The 21,667-nt window shown below is 37.3% G+C and overlaps 1 protein-coding gene across 1 annotated transcript in view; it reads right to left on the reverse strand.

Annotated features, from left to right (window-relative positions):
• Nucleotides 1–21,667, reverse strand: part of PolrMT (mitochondrial RNA polymerase) — a 105,908-nt gene that overhangs the window by 79,472 nt on the left and 4,769 nt on the right. Inside the window, exons 2-9 of the mRNA XM_083132521.1 lie at nt 19,867–19,998; nt 15,667–16,309; nt 11,135–11,294; nt 9,929–10,063; nt 8,815–8,979; nt 7,522–7,683; nt 5,836–5,985; nt 3,383–3,559 (exon numbers count right to left, since the gene is read on the reverse strand). Coding sequence (XP_082988647.1) covers nt 3,383–3,559; nt 5,836–5,985; nt 7,522–7,683; nt 8,815–8,979; nt 9,929–10,063; nt 11,135–11,294; nt 15,667–16,309; nt 19,867–19,998 — 1,724 coding nt within the window. The remainder of the gene's footprint in view (nt 1–3,382; nt 3,560–5,835; nt 5,986–7,521; nt 7,684–8,814; nt 8,980–9,928; nt 10,064–11,134; nt 11,295–15,666; nt 16,310–19,866; nt 19,999–21,667) is intronic.

Raw genomic sequence — 21,667 nt, forward strand, 5'->3', positions numbered from 1 at the left:
GTCATGTGGAATGTAACCAACACTAGGTCTACTTATACCTTCATATCTTTCACAATTTAAATCTACCTGTCTAGAATCAAGCTCATGAAAATCACCCTGCACTGAATTCAACTTTACATTTTTTGATGTCATATTTTTTCTGAGCGTAATCGGAGTCAGTACATCATTGACCATGGTTGTTAGACTAGACTCGATCAATGACATAGCCTTTCTGATGTTTACATTTAAACTAGTAACTGCACCATCATTAAACATGTCACTATTTTGTACAGTATCAGTCTCATGTAGGCAATCATGGACTTCGCTTTTATTGGTAAAATTAGGTGAAGGTTTGGAAGACATGATAACATGACCTACGTCATCGGAATCATAATCAACAACACACTTATCATAGCGATCACCCTTAGCTGTCATATTCATTAACGGTTTTTTGAACTGTAATTGATCTATTGTACTATGAACCTGACCTAAATTTTTACTAACTTTACTCAAAGACATTTCATTCTCTTCACAAGCTTGGTAACATTTCTCTAGCTTCTTGTCAAATTGTCTTGTCAGATCGTCAATCACACTCTCGATTTTATTATCAACATCTTCCGCTAATGATACTAATTCAACGTTTACCTTTGTGTCGAGCATATGCAAACCTTTCTCTACCTTTTCATATCTAAGCATGCATTCGTTTCTAAATTGACCTATGTCAATTTTAAGATCTTTGAACTCCTTGGTATGAACTTTGTTTGCTTCTGTTAATGCATGCAAAGCTGCGTCCACCTTTTTGTTTTGATCTGCTTGCACCTGCAAAGCCGTATCAATTTTGGTGTTTTGCTCTGCTTGTACTTGCAAAGCAGTATCAAATTTACTATTTTGAGTGTCTAATTTACTATTTTGAGTGTCTAATTTAATATTTTGTGCATTAATCAATGCTACTATGTCTGCAAGTGTGAAATTTCTTTCGACAATTTCCGTCATTGTTAATGTGCTTAATCAGATTAACAAAACAAATAAAGAATTCAACTACTTAAATATTTCACTCCCTATTAGTTAAGAAACAAGATGAGTTTCAGTTATTTTACATATCAGAGACGAATTGACTTTTGATATCAACAAATTGAATTTCAGTTATTTAATAGTAACTGAGACTAAACATGAGTCTCATCAATCTAGTATCACCATGAGACGAATATAGTTACATTAATCTTGATGTAATCGATTCTTTATGAGACTTTCCAAAAGCACAAAAATGAGTCTCATATATCTTAATATCATGAGACAAAAAACAATTCTGAACTACTCAGGAGACATAAGGCGCCGTAAATGAGTCTCCATAATCTTATTATCACGACCTTCCTTCCTCGGCTTATTGAAATGTACGGTCGGGATCGTATTCAAATTTTAAAAGAAGTAAAGAAAATATTTTCAATCTTTTACATGATAAAATACAAGAAGTTGAAGTTTAATATTTTATATGTTGTTAAATTACTGACACAAATATGTATTCACCTTTTAGTACTCATGGAAAATTACCAAATCGAGTATTAATGCACAATATATTTAAACAAAATTATACAAGTGAAATTGACAATTCACACATAAGTTCAGTACATTCAATTATATATATTTGAATAATGAAGCATAAATATCACTTTACATCAACCTTTTGACATATTTCAGGTTTATCTTTAATTTTATTACTTCAAGTCAAATTGTATCTAAGAAGAATTACTTCCGATCTTTTGCAGATTTGTACGACGTAATTCGGCAAGAAATGCTCGATAATCAATCAGCGAAAAACAAGACGAATTATGTAAATAATATGTTCAATTCACTTTCCACATCCCAACTAAGCACTTTTGTACATTTACGAAAATAGGCCTTTCATTTAAAGTATCTACATGCATGTATAATATTTATTCGTAGATTCCTTATAAAACGAAGATGGCTGCCATTTTATGTGATTCCAGCCGGTCACCAAATTTATGTCCTTTGGACCTTTTACGCCTTTAGCGATGAAGTTTCAACTTTTAAAAGTAAACATAATACTTATCTGCGCTGATATGCTTTAAAATATCGACAAATCTTCCTTTTTAATCAAATTCTTCAAATTTCACTTTCCGAAACATTTTTGTGACTTCTCGTCAGTCCAAGATGATCTTTTAGATGAAGCAGTGTATCCAAACTCACACTGTTACAACTTTTTGCACAGTCTACAAACTTGCGAACATATTTCAAGTGATAAATTTTGAATTGTACAGTTATTATACATTAAATGCTTGTAAAATAGATTAGATGCAATAAAATAGATATTACAATATTCAATTACATGTTTACGTATTTTATTTTCACCTTTTTCAGTTATTTTAAGTTCTACAATTTTGGTGGGAAAAAGGTTAATTACGCGCCACTTAGATTTTTCCCTTTCTATGAGTTGGCTATGTTTCACAGGTTTAGGATTACTTCCAAGTTTAGGATTACTTTTCAAAGCGATCTTTTTACCAAATCGTAAGTTTATTATCGAAATACTGCCAAAAGTTATTTCAATGGGTTTTTACAAGCTAGTGAAACATATTAAATACATGTTAGTATCCAAATATTAAAGAAAGAGCAAACAAAAGCTATTGAAACCAAATATATGTGCGTTCATGCATAAATTGGAAATTTTCGTAATAATTCACAAACCAAATTACATCGCTGTGATATAAAAATATTATAAATGTTTGAAGTTTACATACGTACTTCAGTTATAACAAAGCCAAAGTGATGCAAATTAATTTATTACAAATATGAACTACCAAATTTGAGCATAAATCGTAGATTTCAACTGATAAAAATTATTTTAATTTTTAATGCTATGATGGTACTCATTATGATACCGTCATAATTTCTTATTAATGCTAGTAATTTTTGTAATTATTATAATAAATAACTGCACATATATAATCAGCAAAGGAAGAAGTGATTCAATAATAAAATTGTTTCTTGAATGTTAGTGATAAAAAAAAAGTGTGGGCCTGTGAGGAATAGACCAGGTTGAATGGAAAACTATCACAGCTCATCACCAACTGAAAAAGGGGGACGGCACGACAACCACCTGGTCAGGCAGAGGAGTACATAGGAAGGTACTGCAGGGGAGGGGGCATTCAGTTTCTAGATTCAGAAGATACAAAGAAAATAAAACAAACCCGGACAAACAGACCAGGTGGGACCCCTCACGGGTTAATGCAAAATTCTGACATTTTGTTAATTTTTATCGATAATCTCCATACCCTACTTTTTAAAAAAGTAAATATCTACAGCACTGTACACATGCAACTTCAAAATGGTGGTATCAGATTATCCCTAAGTAAAAGTCAAGCTACATGTAAAAGATACGAAGGCTTACCTGAATAATTATTTCCACATACTGGTCTAAGTCTAACACTCGAAGATATGGGTACAAATTCATTTGTCTGTTGACTTTGACACCAAACTTATGTGAGCGAAGAGTGAACAGATCTCTCTGGAATGCATCTGCAACGACACTTCTCCATTCCTGCTGAACCTCATCCAGTTTCTTCCTCTACGAATAATAATAATAATAATAATATTCATCCCAAGCAATGAAAAAGCAGAGTGCCCAAAGCAACACAACAACACAAATTCACAACAGCTTGATATAACCTATTACTAGAGGTATGCATATTTTGTTTTTGACAGAAACATGCAATGTGAAAAAACACAATATTGTTCAGTTTTCTGACTACCATGCGAGAGACCCTGGTTCGATCCCCGGCAGGGGAGAACCGGGATTTTTTCCACCTGTTCAAGCGGTTCCAGCACCCAGCTAGCTTCGTATAAAGTGGGTTCCTGGAGGAAATTCTGGGGGAGGGGCAAAGGCAGCCAGGGGCACGGTGCTGATCACATCACCCCCACCTTTGGCCGTGATCAAGAAAGTGTGGGCTCTAACTCGACACCCCCTATATGCCTTCATGGCATGGTGCATAGCACAGGGGAGCACTTTACCTTTATTGTTCATTTTTCATGTTTTCGAAAGGTGTGAGGTGCAAAGTCTTACCACGTTTTGTCACGAAATGATGCGAAATCAACTCTTAGCACGAAATTTATGACGCGACACTTTCTAAAGTCAGAATTATCCTGCGAGTTGTGCAAAATCAAGGAAAATTGTTACATTCTGTTGTAAAAATTTGAGAGGCAAAAAATTGACTTGCTTTACATGGAAATAAACTTACTACCCTGATAACCACATAAATTGTGCTATTAGAAAGGAAATGTTTATTTTGTGCAATAAGTACACTGTCTAAATTAAAATTTGGAAAATATTCACCATTTTTACACCAAAATGCCATTTCACGTACTGCTAATAATCCCGAAATGTGCCCAGTTTTTGTACCGATATCCTGATCTTTTATTCACCATGATAGTATGGTTCTACCTAATACTATGCCATGAAGAGTTCAGACATGAACTACGGCATTGTAGTTCATCTGAACAGATTCCACTCAGAAGATGCAGTGGACACTGAGACAGTCCAATGAAGATCACCATCAACACCCTTTAAGAGTGGCACAACAAAATGTGTGTCTATGGGCAACCAATAGCAGCGTGCAGAACTAGAAGTCTCAAGGTCAGAGGAGGCATATTCACTGGCATTCTGATGCTTCTAGTTCAGTGTTCGCTGCATCTTCTGAAGTGAACCTGTTCAGATGAATGCCTTCACAGCCTGATTCATACTGAACTGGCTATCCTTACATGGTAGATTGATTACAAGCCTTGTAGCTGCCTAAGAATGGAAGATTTCTCCACATGTACCCCTGTGTTCAAGCAGATTTAGGGATACAAAAGGGGGCGATGACACCCACCCCCCTGGAAAATGAATGTCAACTAGAAAATATGTGATCGATTGATTTTGTATATTTCTCTTGCCACTTCTAGCTAATTGCAAAGATGAGGATGAGTGATGATATGGAACTGATGAAGGGACACTCACAAAGGACACCGATGCCAAGGCCGAGAATCAAACCTGGAACCCCTGGCATCATAGCACAATGTACTAACCAATACGCCACAGAGGCTGACTTCAAATTATATGTTTCACACATATAATTTCATTTCAGTTACATCATAATTTTTCAATATAAAATTTTGGGTGCATCAGCACTAAGGCTATTTTGCACCCTTCACACTATACGGGGTCCAGCCCTTTACCATAACTAAAATAGCAGAACTGTAATGCCGTGTTGTAAGTAAAAACTTAAAATTTTCTGACCGGTTAAAAGCTGAGGCTGCAAAGAGGCACTCAGCACATATAGCGACAAAACACATGGCAACACACAAACTTATACTGACCATAGGGCCAGTCACCAGAGCCTCATTCGTCTGCAAAATGCAGTCCAGGGCATACTATGTGGAAGTGAGGTTGACAATTGGGTGTACTACATCGAAAGTCACCCCTTACACCACACATGATAATTTCAAACTGAAGGTGTGTATTTAGAGGGGTCAACACTATAAGGGTGGCAAATATGCCTTGTTTGTGTCGCCCCTTCATGGAAAAAATACCTTGCTTATCCCTCCCAAGGAAAAGCCCCGAGAACATCCACGAACAGGGTTACCACTAACAATCGTATGTACAGTCACGGACAATTCTGGGTTGTAACAATACAATTGACTTTCAATTAAATCATTACAATGCAGAAGTGTCCGTGACTGTACAATATGCACCACACTGCATATATGAGCAAGCTCACGTATGCATGAGAACCCAATCATAACGACCTCTGCAGGAAGCAAGCAAGTTACCAATTGTACTAGCAATTGTAAAACAGAGTTACTTACATAGTAGAGAACAGCTGGGCTTGGGGTAGATCTGTTTTCAATAGACTTTACTCTCACATAGTCCTGAATTTCTGTCTGCAGTTGCCTCTTCATAAGCTGCTTTACCTCGTTGGAACTCAAATCTTCCAATGGCGATTTCATATCTCGCTTCTGTGAAGCAAACAAGATAAAAATAAAAAAAAAAGCAACCACACTAAACTTAGTAGTGCGACAGCACTTTTGACAATTTTTTAGTTGCATGTTGTATGGCCAGCATACTTAATTCCATCATTACTGTTATGTCTTTTCCAGACAGCAGGTCTGAGTTTGGAACTGAAGCCAACACCAACATTCTGGAGCTCACTCCAGAAGTCAAACCCATGACATGTGTATTTAAAATTCATGGAACAGGAAAAAAAGAAGAAGAAACTCAAAAATGTTAAAAAGTTAAATAAAATGGCAAACAATACTGAAAATTACCTAAAAGCCAAAAAAGTCCAAAAAATGTTAAAATTCAAAATAAAAGCAATGTTTTCTGACCCTAATTGAAGGAAAAAGGACTACTATCAGGCCCCGAAAAAAATATTTTTCATCAACTTCCGAGCTCTATTCATCATTAGATCGGAAGCTGATGACCTAAAAAAAAGTCCCAAAAAATGACGTATGGAATGACCTTAAAATTCTTCAAAAATGACCTAAAAATTATTTTCGCTCTGAAAATAAAAGCTTTACTTCTTCATAAATTACAAGATAGTAGTTGAATAATTCAATAAAAGGTATAAAAGAAATTAAGTGCTAAAATAGTTTTTTCATATTTACTTCAAGGTTTCATAAAATACATCACAAGATTTCTCTGTACAAGTCATTCATCTGTCAGAGTGGACCTTCCACGATACAGTAGTCGACCAGTGTTTTGTGCACATAAGATTATATATTTTTTAAATATTGTTACTAATTTTACATTATGATTGATTGAGTTGGTGTTTTAAGTCCACTTTATGCACAGTAAGGCTAATCGGGACTGGACCTACAGTTTAAAGTGGAATCCGAACCACTGTGTCTCCACCTGGTATTGAACCCGAGACCCCTTGATTACAAGGCAATGATGCCACCACTGCTCCATCGGGGAGGCCCTAATTTTACTTTAAAACCACAGATTAAAGCGATAATAGAGGCCACCAAGGGTACCTTAAAGTAGAAGTTGGCTACAGGAAAAATAAATGGCAAATATTTCAATTAAAATAATATTGTACTCTTGCATTGACAGTATTTTCATTTAATGGCAAACTTGCTACAAGGACCATGTCAGGAAATTTAAATATGTAAATGCATTTAAAATTCGTGAAACAACGACAGATGAGAAAAAGTCTAAAAATAAAGAAAAATGCAATAAAAATGGCAAAAAAGCTAAAATAGGTCGAAAAATGTAAAAAACTGCAAAAAAAATTACATTCTCTGGTTCTAACTGAAGGGAAATGGACTGATATCTTATCATTGTTAACAAGGCTCAGAAAAAAAGATGACTTAGCATCAACTTCCAAGTCCTAATTATGATTCAATATCCACAACATTCAAGTATTATCAGTAGTAGTCAAAGTGATCACAAGTTACGCTAATATAACAGGTTCTTCTTTCTCAAGGCACCTAGTAATGATAACTCCAAACAGAATGGTAGGAGCCAAATATGTTGAAAAGGCATTATCATACCTCGCCATTCAGTCTCTGTAGCAGTCTGCAGGAGTAGTCGGTGTCTACAGGCAGAACTTCAGGAGCAAAATCTGGCTGCAGCCTCCTCAGGGTCTGTAGTATGATTGCCCTTTGGTCTGAGACAAACTTGCACTTCATAAAGACATCGTTGAATGTGAAACCCTGGAAAGATCAAACACAGTAAAAATTTACCAATGCATCGTCAAGTTCCACTGCCGGATATAATGGAGCTTGTACAATATTGTTTTCCTTGAACTTTCTGTCTGTATGGATAAAGTGCTTGCTTTAACCCGTGACGGACCAGGCCTACCTACCGACTGTCGGCCTCACTCCCACCTACTGAGGGGGGTAATCATCCAACCAGTTAAGGGGTTGACGTGTGGTCAGCACGACAACTCCCCCCCCCCCTTTTGTAGGTTTCCATGACCAGGTTACGATACTCACTCGTAGCTCCTCCATTTCCTCACGTTGGTGTGTGGCCACCAGTCCCATACACAGGCTGAAATCTCAGGAGAAAAGTTGTTACATTCCCCCCACCCCAGGTGATTCGAACCTACGCGCATCCTGTAGCTGAAGTCCAGTGACAGCGACAGCCTGAAATAAATTGGGGGGGGGGATGCTACAGATTTCAGAGTTAAATTCTCGAGGGCTAACTAATACCGGCTAAAAGGTATTTACTTAATACGTTACTATGGTATAATTTTACCAGTGACATATTTTACATATTTATCGAAAATTGTTAGTTTTTATTCCAGAAATGCATCACTTAAGATGAAGATAACATGTAGAATTCGAGATTTCCAGAGCATCAGGAAATTTTGTACAATTCCTATCCCGAAAATTTCCTTAGTGTAAATGGCAAATTTTTCCCGTCCCAAATGTTGGGATTTAAAAAATTTCCCGTCCCGACCCCAAAAATTGTACCGCACACCCCTACTGGTAACACATACAAATTTAAACCCCCCAAAAGGACCTCCTAAAATGCAATCACAAATATGCCATTGAATGGGCACCCCCTCCCCCCCAAAGCATTGATTGATTGATTTAGTTTTATTTTACTTCGAGTTTTGTGCCTCTTGGCTAATTTGCGAAGATGGGGATGAGTGATGAAATGATGAAATTGATGAATGGACATTAACAAACAACCAAGCCCGACCGGGATTCGAACCCGGGACCCTTGGCGTCGCAGTGCGATGTGCTAACCGCTCGGCCACAGGGTCGCCCCCCCCAAAGCAAAAAGCTTAATTCGCACAGTGCCCGATGCATTCAACAGGAACAAAAATAACAACTCACCCTTTGCTTCATTTCTTCGGCAACCTTCTCCAGGTGGCTCCTGTTCATTGGTGTCTCTGGAAGCCTCCCTAGGCACTCAAGGTAAGCAGTGTATGACTGGATAGTAGGCACTAACTTATCATCATGGATAATCTGAAACAGCTCTCGAACTTTGTTCAGATTTCCCTGCAAGATAGGAATGAGACTTGAAAAAAATTTTCATTAATAATAATGTCTTTGACCACAATTGTTTCTTAATTGAAAACATTAGGGATGAACCGATATGAAATTTTGGCCAATACCGATAAAGTACTGATAAAAAAAAATTACCGATACCAATAATCAATATTCTACCAATACTGTACATAACTCCGAATGGTTCATTGACCTCCATTGTTTTTTCTACTGCAGGCTTATAGCCCAATGTGTACTGAACAAAACAATGTACATTGAAGAAATTTTCTCTGAATATCGACCAGGTGATTTCCGGATAGGCTTCCGAGCTTTCAAGAGCTAACGTCACTCTCATCTTCAGGGATTGAACAATGTATAATTTATAACTCTGGCATTCTTAGTTCCAGGTTTAAATTTCGTGCTGAAAACATGTCCGTAGTTCGCGGGTTCAAGAGCCAACATGCTCCGTTGTTTAAGGGTTAATGCTTTAATACGACACCTGGCAAAGGAGTACACCTACCACACTTGCTTCCAAGCGGCATTGGACGCTGTCCATTATTCGTGCTAACATGTTTGTCAGGACACTGGTAACGACATCTCTGATGTGATCCTGAAGTTCTGGGATCATGACAGAACATGTTTGGAATACTTCTTGCTTCAGAAAACACTATAAGTAGCAGTCCGAAGAAGAAAAATCCGGAAACTGACCTGGCCATGGGATGTCATAATGACTTTCCATTGATAGGCTGTCGCAATAAATCCCTGCACATTCTTGTATTCTACTGTTCCATGTTGGCACCCAAACTACATGGAGTAACAACAAACAACTGAAGCACAGTCTACTGTAAATGGCAATTCCTCTACAGTATTGTCAGCATCATCATTTCCTACTCAAATTACACTATGAATGCTGCTGCAACCTGTATATACTTATGCTTCAAGATAATTGTAGTTAACTTACCTTGGAAGCATATCCTTGCAGTAGGAGATTGTGCACCGTCACATCTTTTAGTTTAGGAGCATGCTTATCATGCCTAATTCTATTGCGATAAAAATGAAAACTAGAAAAAGCTTTATTCATAAAACCACAAAAAACCTGTAAAGAGAAAATAAAAAAGACTTATTAAGCTCCATAATCTAAGTATTATTTCATGTAGTGTTATGCTCTAGGTTGATTAATTTGATAACTAATATGTTACATGACAATGTAAAAGATCAAAGGTGAACACATACAAAAACTAAGGTAGTTCTTTTTAGTTGAACATTTTTACCATTTTAAAACCTGATTTTATCTGAAAAGCATCTTTACTCTGCTTACTGCTCAAGACTAATGTTTATTATTCAAAACGTACACAGGGTGGCTACTCTAGGACCATGATAAAATTCAAGTGTAATTCCCGGGTTTCAAGGTGAACTTTCCAAAAATTCCAGCAGATGTATTCTCTATTTCAACCTTACGTATTACCGCCTCTCAACATCCACACACAAATATCTTCATAATATAAAGGGTCTATGTGATTCCAACATCCAAAAATTATAATACAATTAAACGGTATACGTAATATAATGAAAATATTTAATTTAAGGTGCTAAGTTTCTATTTACAATCAGAGGCCAAACCACGAATTTTTGTCTGAGCGGGCAGGGAGAAAGTACCAGGATAAACGTTTCAAACAAATGAACAACTGCACTTGTCACGTGACCAAGCCTGCAATTTGGCATGCTCTGCTCTGTGGTCCCGATACCTAGTGAACTTGGCGCTTTCGAACTACACTAGGTGACATCACTTCTGTCAAGACCATACTTTAAGTCTGCTCTTTGTACCTTTCGGAACAGCCTATATAGAATATGGCTAGGACAAAAAGACATGTATGGAACTAGAAATCCTTTCCCTACTGATGAACAGGTAACAACAATGCATCTAGCAACAACCCACAAAACAACACACAACAAAACCTTATGGTACAGTCACGGACAGTTCTGGGTTGTAATGAATGCATTGGCTTTCAATGGAATCATTACAACCCAGCAGCGTCCGTGACTGTACAAGTTCAAGAGAAGAGGGTGGCAGAGACCACCAGAATGAACATAACTTTATAAAAGGAAAACTGTTTTAGTTTTGCAATTGGTTTTAAAGTTCCCTAATCCATTCTGCAAATGTACTTACACTAACATCTATGTAGGACTGCAAATTCGATAGCAGGCAGGCTTCTTTTCCTGCTTGCTCCAGCTCGGTTAGCTTAACTTTCGCCATTTGGTCGCTCTTGGTCTTCTGGTAACCAGTTTTAAACTTTGGTTTCAATTTGGATGCTGCAGTTTCTTTCTTACTGTAAAATAATAATTATAATAACTTGTATGGGTGTAATAAATAGAACAGAATGCACATTACAAATACTATTTACAATTATAGTAAACTACACAAGATTTTCATCACAGTTGAAAAGATAGTTTCCCAATGGAAGATCAAATATCCAGATTAATTCATCTAAAGACACCACTACATTTAAAAAACATGTATATTAAAGAAAAATAAAATCTTATTGTTTCACAGTGCCTTTCTCCTGCATAGCCAAATAGTTAGCACCTCATCAGGGGTTTGTCCAGAATTTTCCATATAAAACAGATGGGGGGGCATTCACAAACATATATGGACAGTACACAAGTCCCATCGAGGATTATACTGGCCATGGGTACAGATGCCAGAGCCTCGCTAGCCTGCAAAGCACCGTACAGGATGTACTAAGTGGAAGTGAGGTTGGCTTACGTAAGAGTCACCCCGTATGAGTTCAAGAAATAAATTATAATTGCCACATGCTGTAAGGAATGATAAATAAATTAATTCAGCAAACAGTTATTGTTGCCAATAACAAGGTAACAAAAATAAATGAGAATAAATACTATACTAAATCAAGTGTACGTGCTCTTTACTAAGTACCTGAATTGGGGAGAAAATATTAATATTTGTTCCTTTTAATAGATGACACTACCGGGTCTTGTACTTATCTGTCAGACTAACCTTTTCAGTTCAAAGTTCCTCTACAAGTAAAGCCCACACTTCCACACACAACGGACATTTAGATTCTCACTTCTAGCACATACAAAAATGCACATTTCCTTTTTGAACTTAGAAAATAACTTTCTTGGTCCTTGCAATAATTTCCAAACCATGTTAACAAGAATTTCAAGCATTTCATACAGAGCACAAATAATTCATTCACCTCCTTAATTATTATTTTGGCAGGTGTTGTCTTTAATAATGAAGTTTCATATTATAAATTTATTTTACTAAAATAAGTGTATATTAATTAAACTTTCATAATCATAAAAACTAGGGCTTAGCAAATAACAAATGCTGATGTATTGGAAACTATCGGCTGGATTTTATTTACTGATAATGGCCAATACTATCTCTGGCATTTTGGTTTCTCGTGTGGTTCACAAAAATGCAAATGTGAGATTTTCACAAAGCCTCATTTTCCTGGAAATTATGCAAAATTAGTTTCAATTTATTTTGCACCACATTGTGTGATAAACTGTATTTTCTGATTACGTAACAGGTACTTTAATATTTTGTAATAATTCTTGAATATTTTGTATCATCACAATGGTAAATTGATGCTTATAATTAGGGCCCGAGACTTTATGTCCTATAAAACTGTAAAATATCTATGTAATTATGTCATACAAATTGGAAAATATGTCATGAAAAATTACAAATATGTCAGAAGAATGCAGAAATATTCCCAGTAAAGCTAAAAATATGCACAACAGTAATCTCGAATTTCTCCCATAACCGATAGCATAGAGTAGGGGCTGTAATGTACCGAATGTTATTTTTACTTTTGACTGATTTTTGTGAAAAGCGAAAAAGGCAAATAAATCAGAACGGAACTTCTTTATATCCCGTGCAACAATGAGAGAGAACATTTTGGCTCAATAATGTTTGCATGGCTATCAATTGTCGACGAGATAAAAAAAAGTGGGGTATCATATTGTTCTGTACTAAGAAAAGACGGCACCTTTCTTCCTCCGTAATTTCCACATCCTGCCATTGACAATATGAACTATCCGTTGTGCTAAAGCTACGAAGAAAAAAAATTATGAAATAACAGATTATGTGCGAGAGAATTACGAAATTATACAGAAACATGTCTTTATTACAACAAAATTGAAGAAATATGTTGTAAAAATGCGAAATTGGTGAAATATGTCAAAATATGCTTTGTCAAGTTTGTCTGTTTTGGCTGATTTTCATCAGATATGTAAAGATCTCACCCCAGTATCCGATCTGATGCCAAATAAAATATATGTTATAACATAAAGTTCCGGCCCTACTTATAATATAACAGAACCACTAATATTAATTAATACTTTTTTAACAACTTTAAAGCATAGGTTTGATTTATTTTACTTCGCTTTTCTGCCACTTTGGCGAATTGCAAAGATGAGGATGAGTGATGATATGATGAGGGAAACTCACAAAGAACAACCATGTCCAGGCCTGGGATTCGAACCAGGGATCCCTGGCATTGTAGCATGCTGGGCTAACCACTCCAGCACAGAGGCTGGCTTCAAGCATCAGTGTCGGTGGCAATCAATTAGACTAAAAGTGGTGTTGGCTTAGGATTAGGTGTAATAAATACTGTAACATCAGATAAGTAAAAATGATCAATTTTATCGGCCAATACCGATAAGGTGCTGATTGTCTACTCTATTCTTCGAATTGTTGTCTTAAGTCCACTTTATGCACAGAAAGGGTAATCGGGACTGGGCCTACAGTTTCAAGTGTGATCCGAACCATAGGCATGCGCAGACCCTCTGATTGGCGGGGGAGGGGGGGGGGGTAAAGTCTTGATGAAAGTTCAGTCGGGAGAGAAGAACCTAATTTTATTTCACTGTTTAAGTTTTATTGCATTGATGTATGTGTATATACAGGGTGACTGGTAATTAGATGTATTCCCTGAAAGAGGTTAAAGTAGAGACAATTTGCAATAAATTTGACTATATAATACCCCGTCCAAAAATTAGTAGTTTTCGAGATAATCTAATTTCTACTGTTTTTTTGACTCAAGGAAGTAATTTAAGTAATTTGTACACATCGTGTCATACCATTTTGATTACTAATACGTTGCCTAGTAAACTAAGAGTGCATTTTTTTTATCACCACTTGTAAGTTTACACCCACCCGTCACTTACATGTCATTGTTATTTGAGAAAAAAGTTTTCTTTCAACGAACCACTTATTTGTTAACTATCAGAAAACTATAAAATATGTGCCATACAATGAGCAGTTTTTCTCAATTCATATTTTTATGTGAAAAATTGTCATTTTAAAAAAAAAACATTAGAAATTCAATTATCTCGAAAACTTCTAATTTTCGGACGGGGTATCATATAGTCAAATTTATTGCAAATTGTCTCTACTTTAACCCCTTTCAGGGAATACATCTAATTACAAGTCACCCTGTATATACACATACATACATACATACATGATCAATTCATCCGCCTCATAACAAACCAACAGCAAAAATCATATAAATTGTCTCTCAAATGTGGGCGCTACTTTTCCTCCAAACAATTGTTCATGCATTTAAGAGAAATCTGTTTAGCAGCAGCAGAATTTCTCTCCCTGGTAATTTACAATGCATTACAGAAAACAAATTGCGAGCAAGAAAATTTTCAGATCCAAACTTTTGCAAAATGAAAACAATATTGATTTAACATGGCACCCAAATTTTCATCGAACGCCATGGCATTTTCTTTAATTTTTTTTTTTTTTTTTCATTTAGATCGTTTGGCATCCAGGGCCACCATCCGCCTAGCCGTAGCTACTGCTCTGAACTTGACAAGACTGCAAGAAAAGCAGATATTGCGAGCGAAGCGATCAAGAAAATTTTACGAAACGTATTTTTAGCAGAATAAAAATTGAGACCGAGGGAGCAATTGCAGCTCTGTGCCCCCTCCCCCCCCCCCCCGGCAGGTGCTCTTGGCCATGTGGAAGAAATACTGCAAGAAAGACCTGAAAACTAATTCCATCTCGAGTATCCTTTTGTCCCGTTACTCTTGCTTTAATTTACTTCCATGTTTGCCCCCCCTAAAATTGATTTCCATCCAAGGATGGGGGCCAATGTGTCCTGCAGTTGCGCCATTGCACCCCCTTCCCCCGTAGTTGCTTTGAGCTTGAAAATACTTCATTTTCTTTTAAGAGTATAATATCATTTAATAAAGGCGACAAGATTCCTCTATCCTAAATTTCTAGGTGAAAATATAATAATAGGGGCATGGACATCTGGAAGGGGGACAAGGTGGCCACATCAAACCTTAGATACCGAGTGTCAACCTAGAAGTACATTTTCACACATATAAATTGATTTCAGTCATAATAATTGACATTAATTATTAAAATGGGGATGCAGGAATACGATAATTTCAAATTAAAGATGTGTTTCTTGAGGGAGCAACACTATTATCGTGGTAATATGCCCCATGGAAAAATACCTCGCTTGTCCCTCAGTGGAAAAAATCGGTGGACGTCTATGATCCGGACCACTGTGCCCCCACCGCGTATCGAACCCAAGACCCCTTGATTACAAGGAGACGACACTACCACTGCACCATCGGGGAAGCACTACCTTATTCTTAAACTACAGTTTTTAGTTGGGAAAGGGCTGTAGAAAAGGAGTAAAAACTACAAACCTTTTGTTTACTTTCTGCACATTACTGATCACATCAACAACAGCATCATCAGGACTTCCAAAATCTGCTTGGGGATCATCTTCTGCAAACGAAGCATTCAATGGAGCACTCAATAAACATGAATCGACTGCTAAGTCAGTCTCCTCGGTCAAAATCTTCGTTTCGTCCAAACCAACCACTTTCGTGACATCCTCCAGCAATATTTCATCATGCAGTGGATCTAGAACATCATCTACCTCGTCTAATTCGGTCAGTTTCTCATTACCAATGGCATCTAATTCTTCATTAGTAACCTCTTCAGAATTAGTAATCTGCTCATGATTAACATTAGAAGATGCCAACTCCGCATCTAAATAATCTAGTTTTTCCACAGGACTAGCACTATTAGTAAAGTTCAAACATTCCTTCTCACTAGGGTCCAAGACTACATCACTTTCTTCTACTATTTGTTGCACTATTTCAGTATTTATTGATTCTGATTGTAAACTACTGTTATCTATTAAACTATATACAGGTGTCTTATTTCGCTTGAGATAATAAAGTTCTCCCAAGTTGATTTCCGGTTTGCTGACTAGTAATGTTAATTCTTGAGCCTTCAATCTGCTAACGGATGCTTTTGTTTCACTAGTAGAACTATCTGTGACTGTAAAAAGAAAACACCCTGTATGAGAAACATTACTACACTAAATTTTGTAGTGAACACATGCACAGTCATGGACACTTCAGGATTGTAATGGTATCACGGAAAGTCAATGAGATTCCTACAACCCAGACTGGGTAACAGTTCCAAATGTTTAATGAATTTTTCAAAGTTTCATAGAAGAATACGAAGTATTGCAGAATTGTAGAAATGATTGTTACAGTAAATTTGAACTGTTTGGAGTTACGAAAAGTGCAATTTCGGGGTGGCCACTCTAGAATCGTGATAAAATCCAAGTATAATTCCTTGTTTTCACGGCAAACTTTCTAAAAATTCAAGGGTACAAGGAGATGTTTTCTCTATCTCAACCTTACGTATTACTGCCTCCCCCCCCCCCCCCAACACACACATGCACATATATAGTAGTAACAACATAAAAGGTCTGTGTGATTTCAATGTATCCAACTATTCTAATTCAATTCAATTACACGGTATGGCCTTAATGTTTAAAATATAAGGTGCATAGTGTAAATTTGCCATTTCACATAATCGGACTCGAAATACATCTACAAACACAAGTCACAAATGTTATGCATGGAGTATACTAATCTACAAAAAATTGTTAATTGTATAAGAATTTCAAATTCAAATTTAACTGATCAACTTCAAGACATCTTATCTTCCAATAATCTTCTTCTGTCAGATAGATCGTTCTGCAAAAGACACAGTACTAATCTGATATTCCCCGGACAGATTTCTTCATTTTTACAGAAGAAATTACTTACGGTAATAAGTCCCTGTAGCATTGTCTAACATCTGGAAGGTGTTTTGTGTGATGTGGGAATGTTTCATAGCGGAAATTCAACCATTGACGCATAGCCACACGAACCATTTCCGGTAAGGTTAGGTTAGGTAGGGTCACGTATAGGTTACAATAGTTAAAAATTGGTTTCGAAAAAAATATGCGTAGCCCCACACACCATTCTCGCATAGCCCCATGAACCATTGACACATAGCCCCACAAACTATTTGCGGAAACGTATGTTCTTCAGTTAAAAAAACACTTTTTTAAAAAAAAATGCAATTACTTTGATCAAAAAAATGTGAATACACGTTAAAGAATGTTCCGCGAAGCAGATAGGTAAGTACAAGGTGGTTATAATTAAAGTGACGGTGTTCAGAGTGGTACAGCACGGGCTGTAATGAGAGTAGCAGTCTGAAACTTCGTAGATATGCTAATGAAGCAATGCGCTCGCGAATTATGCAAAAAAAAAAAAAAATAGTTCCAATTCTCGCCACCAGGGTAAAAAATGGCGCTGTAAGCAGTCAAAACGTGGTATAGTTACAGGAAAAAGGCAGGAAAGATCAAACACATGAGAACAATGGTTCTGGCATGTTTATTAGGAACTATGGTTACAAGAACTGTTCAATATGGCCTCCCAATTCAGCAACATGCTGCATTCGTAACACGGCGACGGTTGCTCGCAGCATGTCTGGTGAAATCTGAGCGACATGTCGTTGTATGCTAGCCTTCAGATCAGGCAGAGACCGGACATGTCCCTGATAGACACGATCTTTTAAATATCCCCACAGCCAGAAGTCACATGGATTAAGGTCGGGGGATCTGGAAGGCCAATCATCTGGAAACTGCCTAGAGATGATGCGGTCATTAGTGAAGGTTTCTCGCAGCAAATCTTTCACGTGGCGAGCAACATGTGGTGTTGCCTCATCTTGCATGAAAATGGTGGTGTGTTCACAGTTCCGTTCTTGCAAAGCTGGAATCACGTGTTGCACAAGGAGGTCCCTATAACGTGCAGATGTCACTGTACACCTAACAGGCCCTCGAGGTGTCATCTCCTCAAAGAAAAACGGACCAAGAATGAAGGAGCTAGTGAACCCACACCAAGCAGTCACGTAAACTGAGTGCAATGGTTGTTCCTGCACAACATGTGGACGAGTGGAACCCCATATGCGACAGTTCTGAGTATTCACTGTACCGACCAGAGTAAAATGCGCCTCGTCAGTCCACAGAATATTCCCCGGCCACATGTCATCCACTTCCATGCGTGCCAAAAACCGATGGGCAAACTCACGGCGTTGTGGAATATCTTGGGGTTTCAATTGGTGCACAATTTGAATCTTGTAGGGATACCAGTGTAAAATGCACCGCAATACCTTGCGAACTGTTGACCAGGGGAGTGACAATTCACGTGCCACAGCTCTAGCACTGGTTGCAGAAGTTGAGGCATGTGCTGCACAGTCAGCTACAGCTACAGCAACTTCGTCCACAACATCCACGGGGATGGGCCGCCTTCCTCTCCCTGGTACAACACCCAATTCACCTGTTTCCTCGAATTTCTTCATCATCTTCTTCAGTCCATTAATTGACATGGGCCCTCTTCTCAGCCCTTTCTGTTGGCGATATTTCCGCAGTGCAGCGTTACTATTGCTCCCATTCTGGTAAAACAACTTCACTAGCAGTGCACGGTCTTTCTTCGCAATAGCCATTGCTTTTTACACGGGAAAAATCAAACTTTTAATGTTCGGCGAACATTCACATCACTAAAGGAAAAAAAAGCAACAAGCGTCACCAACAACAACCAGGGAGCTCACACAATGGTTAGGCAATGTCACCGACTTTGACGTCAGAGTTACGGAAAATTCCACGTTTTGACTGCTTACAGCGCCATTTTTTACCGTGGTGGCGAGAATTGGAACTATTTTTTTTTTTTTGCATAATTCGCGAGCGCATTGCTTCATTATCATATCTACGAAGTTTCAGACTGCTACTCTCATTACAGCCCGTGCTGTACCACTCTGAACACCGTCACTTTAATTATAACCACCTGGTACAAATGTCAAAAATTGACAAAACGAAGAAGTTATAGATGTCCGGGGAATATCAGATTTTTACCAAAGACATTAACAAAGTAAACGGATTCAGAGATAATGTTTTATTTTCCACGCAGCTTTCTTTTCCTTCCTCAATAAAAATAAAAGCTAAAATAATAAAACTTGCCTCAGGGCATTCATAAATTCAATGAGATTTGCATTAATAAAAATTGCATTTTTAACATCTACGGAGAAAAATTCACACAGAATTCCTGGAGCCAATAATTCATGCCGAATTACAGGAATTCCCGGTGTTCTTTTATCAGCAATTGAATTATCAGAACAGTATCTGTGTGAGCTTCCGTTGCACATATTCTACACATCATTAAGGTATGTACTTTCTGTTGATGAAGCATGAGTTGAATTATACCAACAGGTTCATATGCTGTTAATTACAGCTGAGTTGCAACGATGTGTATTTCTTCTATTTTCCTTTCAAAAATTTCAGGGAGTAGATGAGGTGTTTATGCTGAATGGTTCTTATAAATGCATTCAATAAAAAACTGGCTGCCAATTCTTGTCCAAGTGCAATTATGAAATGTAAAATGAATGTCAATTACATATAGCTTCACACTAACAAATAAGCTTGCGATATACAGACCTTTCTTCATATTCAATGAACCTGTAATAAAAACTAGACAAAATCATAATTCATATTTTTTACATACCTTCTAAAAGTTCAGCATATTTCTTCTTTGACTTTTTATACTTTTTCTTCTTCTTTATTACATTTAGTAGAGCTGTGTGTATGTTAGTAGACTGTAGCCTAGCCTGGATCACATTTAAACCATTGCGTTGTCCTAGTAAAATAAAAATATCAATTGTATTATAATAATATGCAAATTGGCCAATAAGTGATTTTAGAAAATCCTAATCATGACCGTCAATATAAAATGGTCAGGCTACCTTGGTGCATTGCACCATGACATGAAGGCCCATAAAGAGTGTGGAAGTTGGACACCATTCTTACTTGATCTTGGCCATAGTGCAGATGGTGTGATCAGCATTATGCTCTGGCTGCTTTTGGTCCATCCCAAAGTACCCATTGACTGGAGGCTATCCACTCATTTTAGACAGGAATATTTAAAAGTGAATGGTGCCCTTTGATATGATATAAAGGCTACAATTTTAACAGTGGCAGCCTATGGGCAAATAAGGTAACAGTTAGATATAGTGAAAACACATTTCTGCAAATTTACAGGAGAAATGACGGGAAAGTACTTACGGAATTGAGCTCCTGTGGACTTTTGGAAGCTGGGAATAGTGTTTTTTCCATTCGTGCAACTTATTCGGCCGATAAATAATGTCATTTTCGACATTAATGTATCTCCGTTGCACAATAGCTCGTGCCACCATTACAGTCGACTACGTGAATCAAATGTTCCGTGCGGTCGAATATGTAACCCCCTGTCAGTGTAGCAACCAGGCGGTAGTTTTACCAGATGACGTGTGAGCAGGTTTTTTTTCTCAATTTAATTTTCTGTTTGCCTAACCTAACTGAACCTAACCTAACCTTCCGTGAATGTTTTGTGGATCAATTTTCGCTTAAAAACCTTTTGTGAATAGTTTGTGCAGCATTTTTCGTTTCATAAGTTTGGAAACACTCCATATCAGCTGACAATAGACGTGAGTCACGATTTGCCCGCCATATTGTGCATAACGAAAGTGAATTAGCAACGACGAATAAATACTTGTAATGTGAAAAATTATGCTTTTTTCAGTGAAAAAAAACATAATCCCAAGTTGAAAAATGTTCTGCTATGCATATAAGGTAAGTACAAATCTAAATAATTCGGAAATAAACGACTTAAATGTGTTTTCACTATATCTAACTGGTACCATAAATAATGTGAAACACAAGAAGTTTATTCCACTTACACCACATGATAGTTTAATACCTAGCATACCACAGGGTAACTGCACACTGCTGTATAGAGAAATGGGTACCCTTGACGCTGTGTACCCCCTCGAGAAAGTAAAATATTTTGCATGGATTATAATGATTAAATTGTTTATGAACGTTTTCAGTTGTTTGTAGCTTGCAGAAACTTGTTATTGTGAAGTAAAGTACGACTGTTACTTTAGTGTCTTACCTTACCATGAAGCAGAACACATCGAGTCGAAGGCTTCATGCAAATGAATATAGCACCCAACATGACATTCCACAACAGCAGCTATAATTTTATGTTGTTGTTGTTGATGATGTAAGTCCACTTTATGCACAGAAAGGCTAATCGGGACTGGACCTACAGTTTAAAGTGGGATCTGAACCAGTATGTGCCTCCACCAGGTATCGAATTCAGGACCCCTTAATTAAAAGGTGACAATGCTACCACTGCGCCATCGGGGAGGCGAGTGTTAGGTTTGGAGCTGATAGCAATTTCCAGCATGTTCTTTCACTATTTTAGTGTGTACACAAACACTTCTTACTAATATAAAATGGCAGGTTTTTACAGTTAACAACATGGG

Source organism: Lepisma saccharinum, chromosome 12 (assembly GCF_977018435.1).
Source record: "Lepisma saccharinum chromosome 12, izLepSacc3.1, whole genome shotgun sequence".
Taxonomy (NCBI): domain Eukaryota; kingdom Metazoa; phylum Arthropoda; class Insecta; order Zygentoma; family Lepismatidae; genus Lepisma; species Lepisma saccharinum.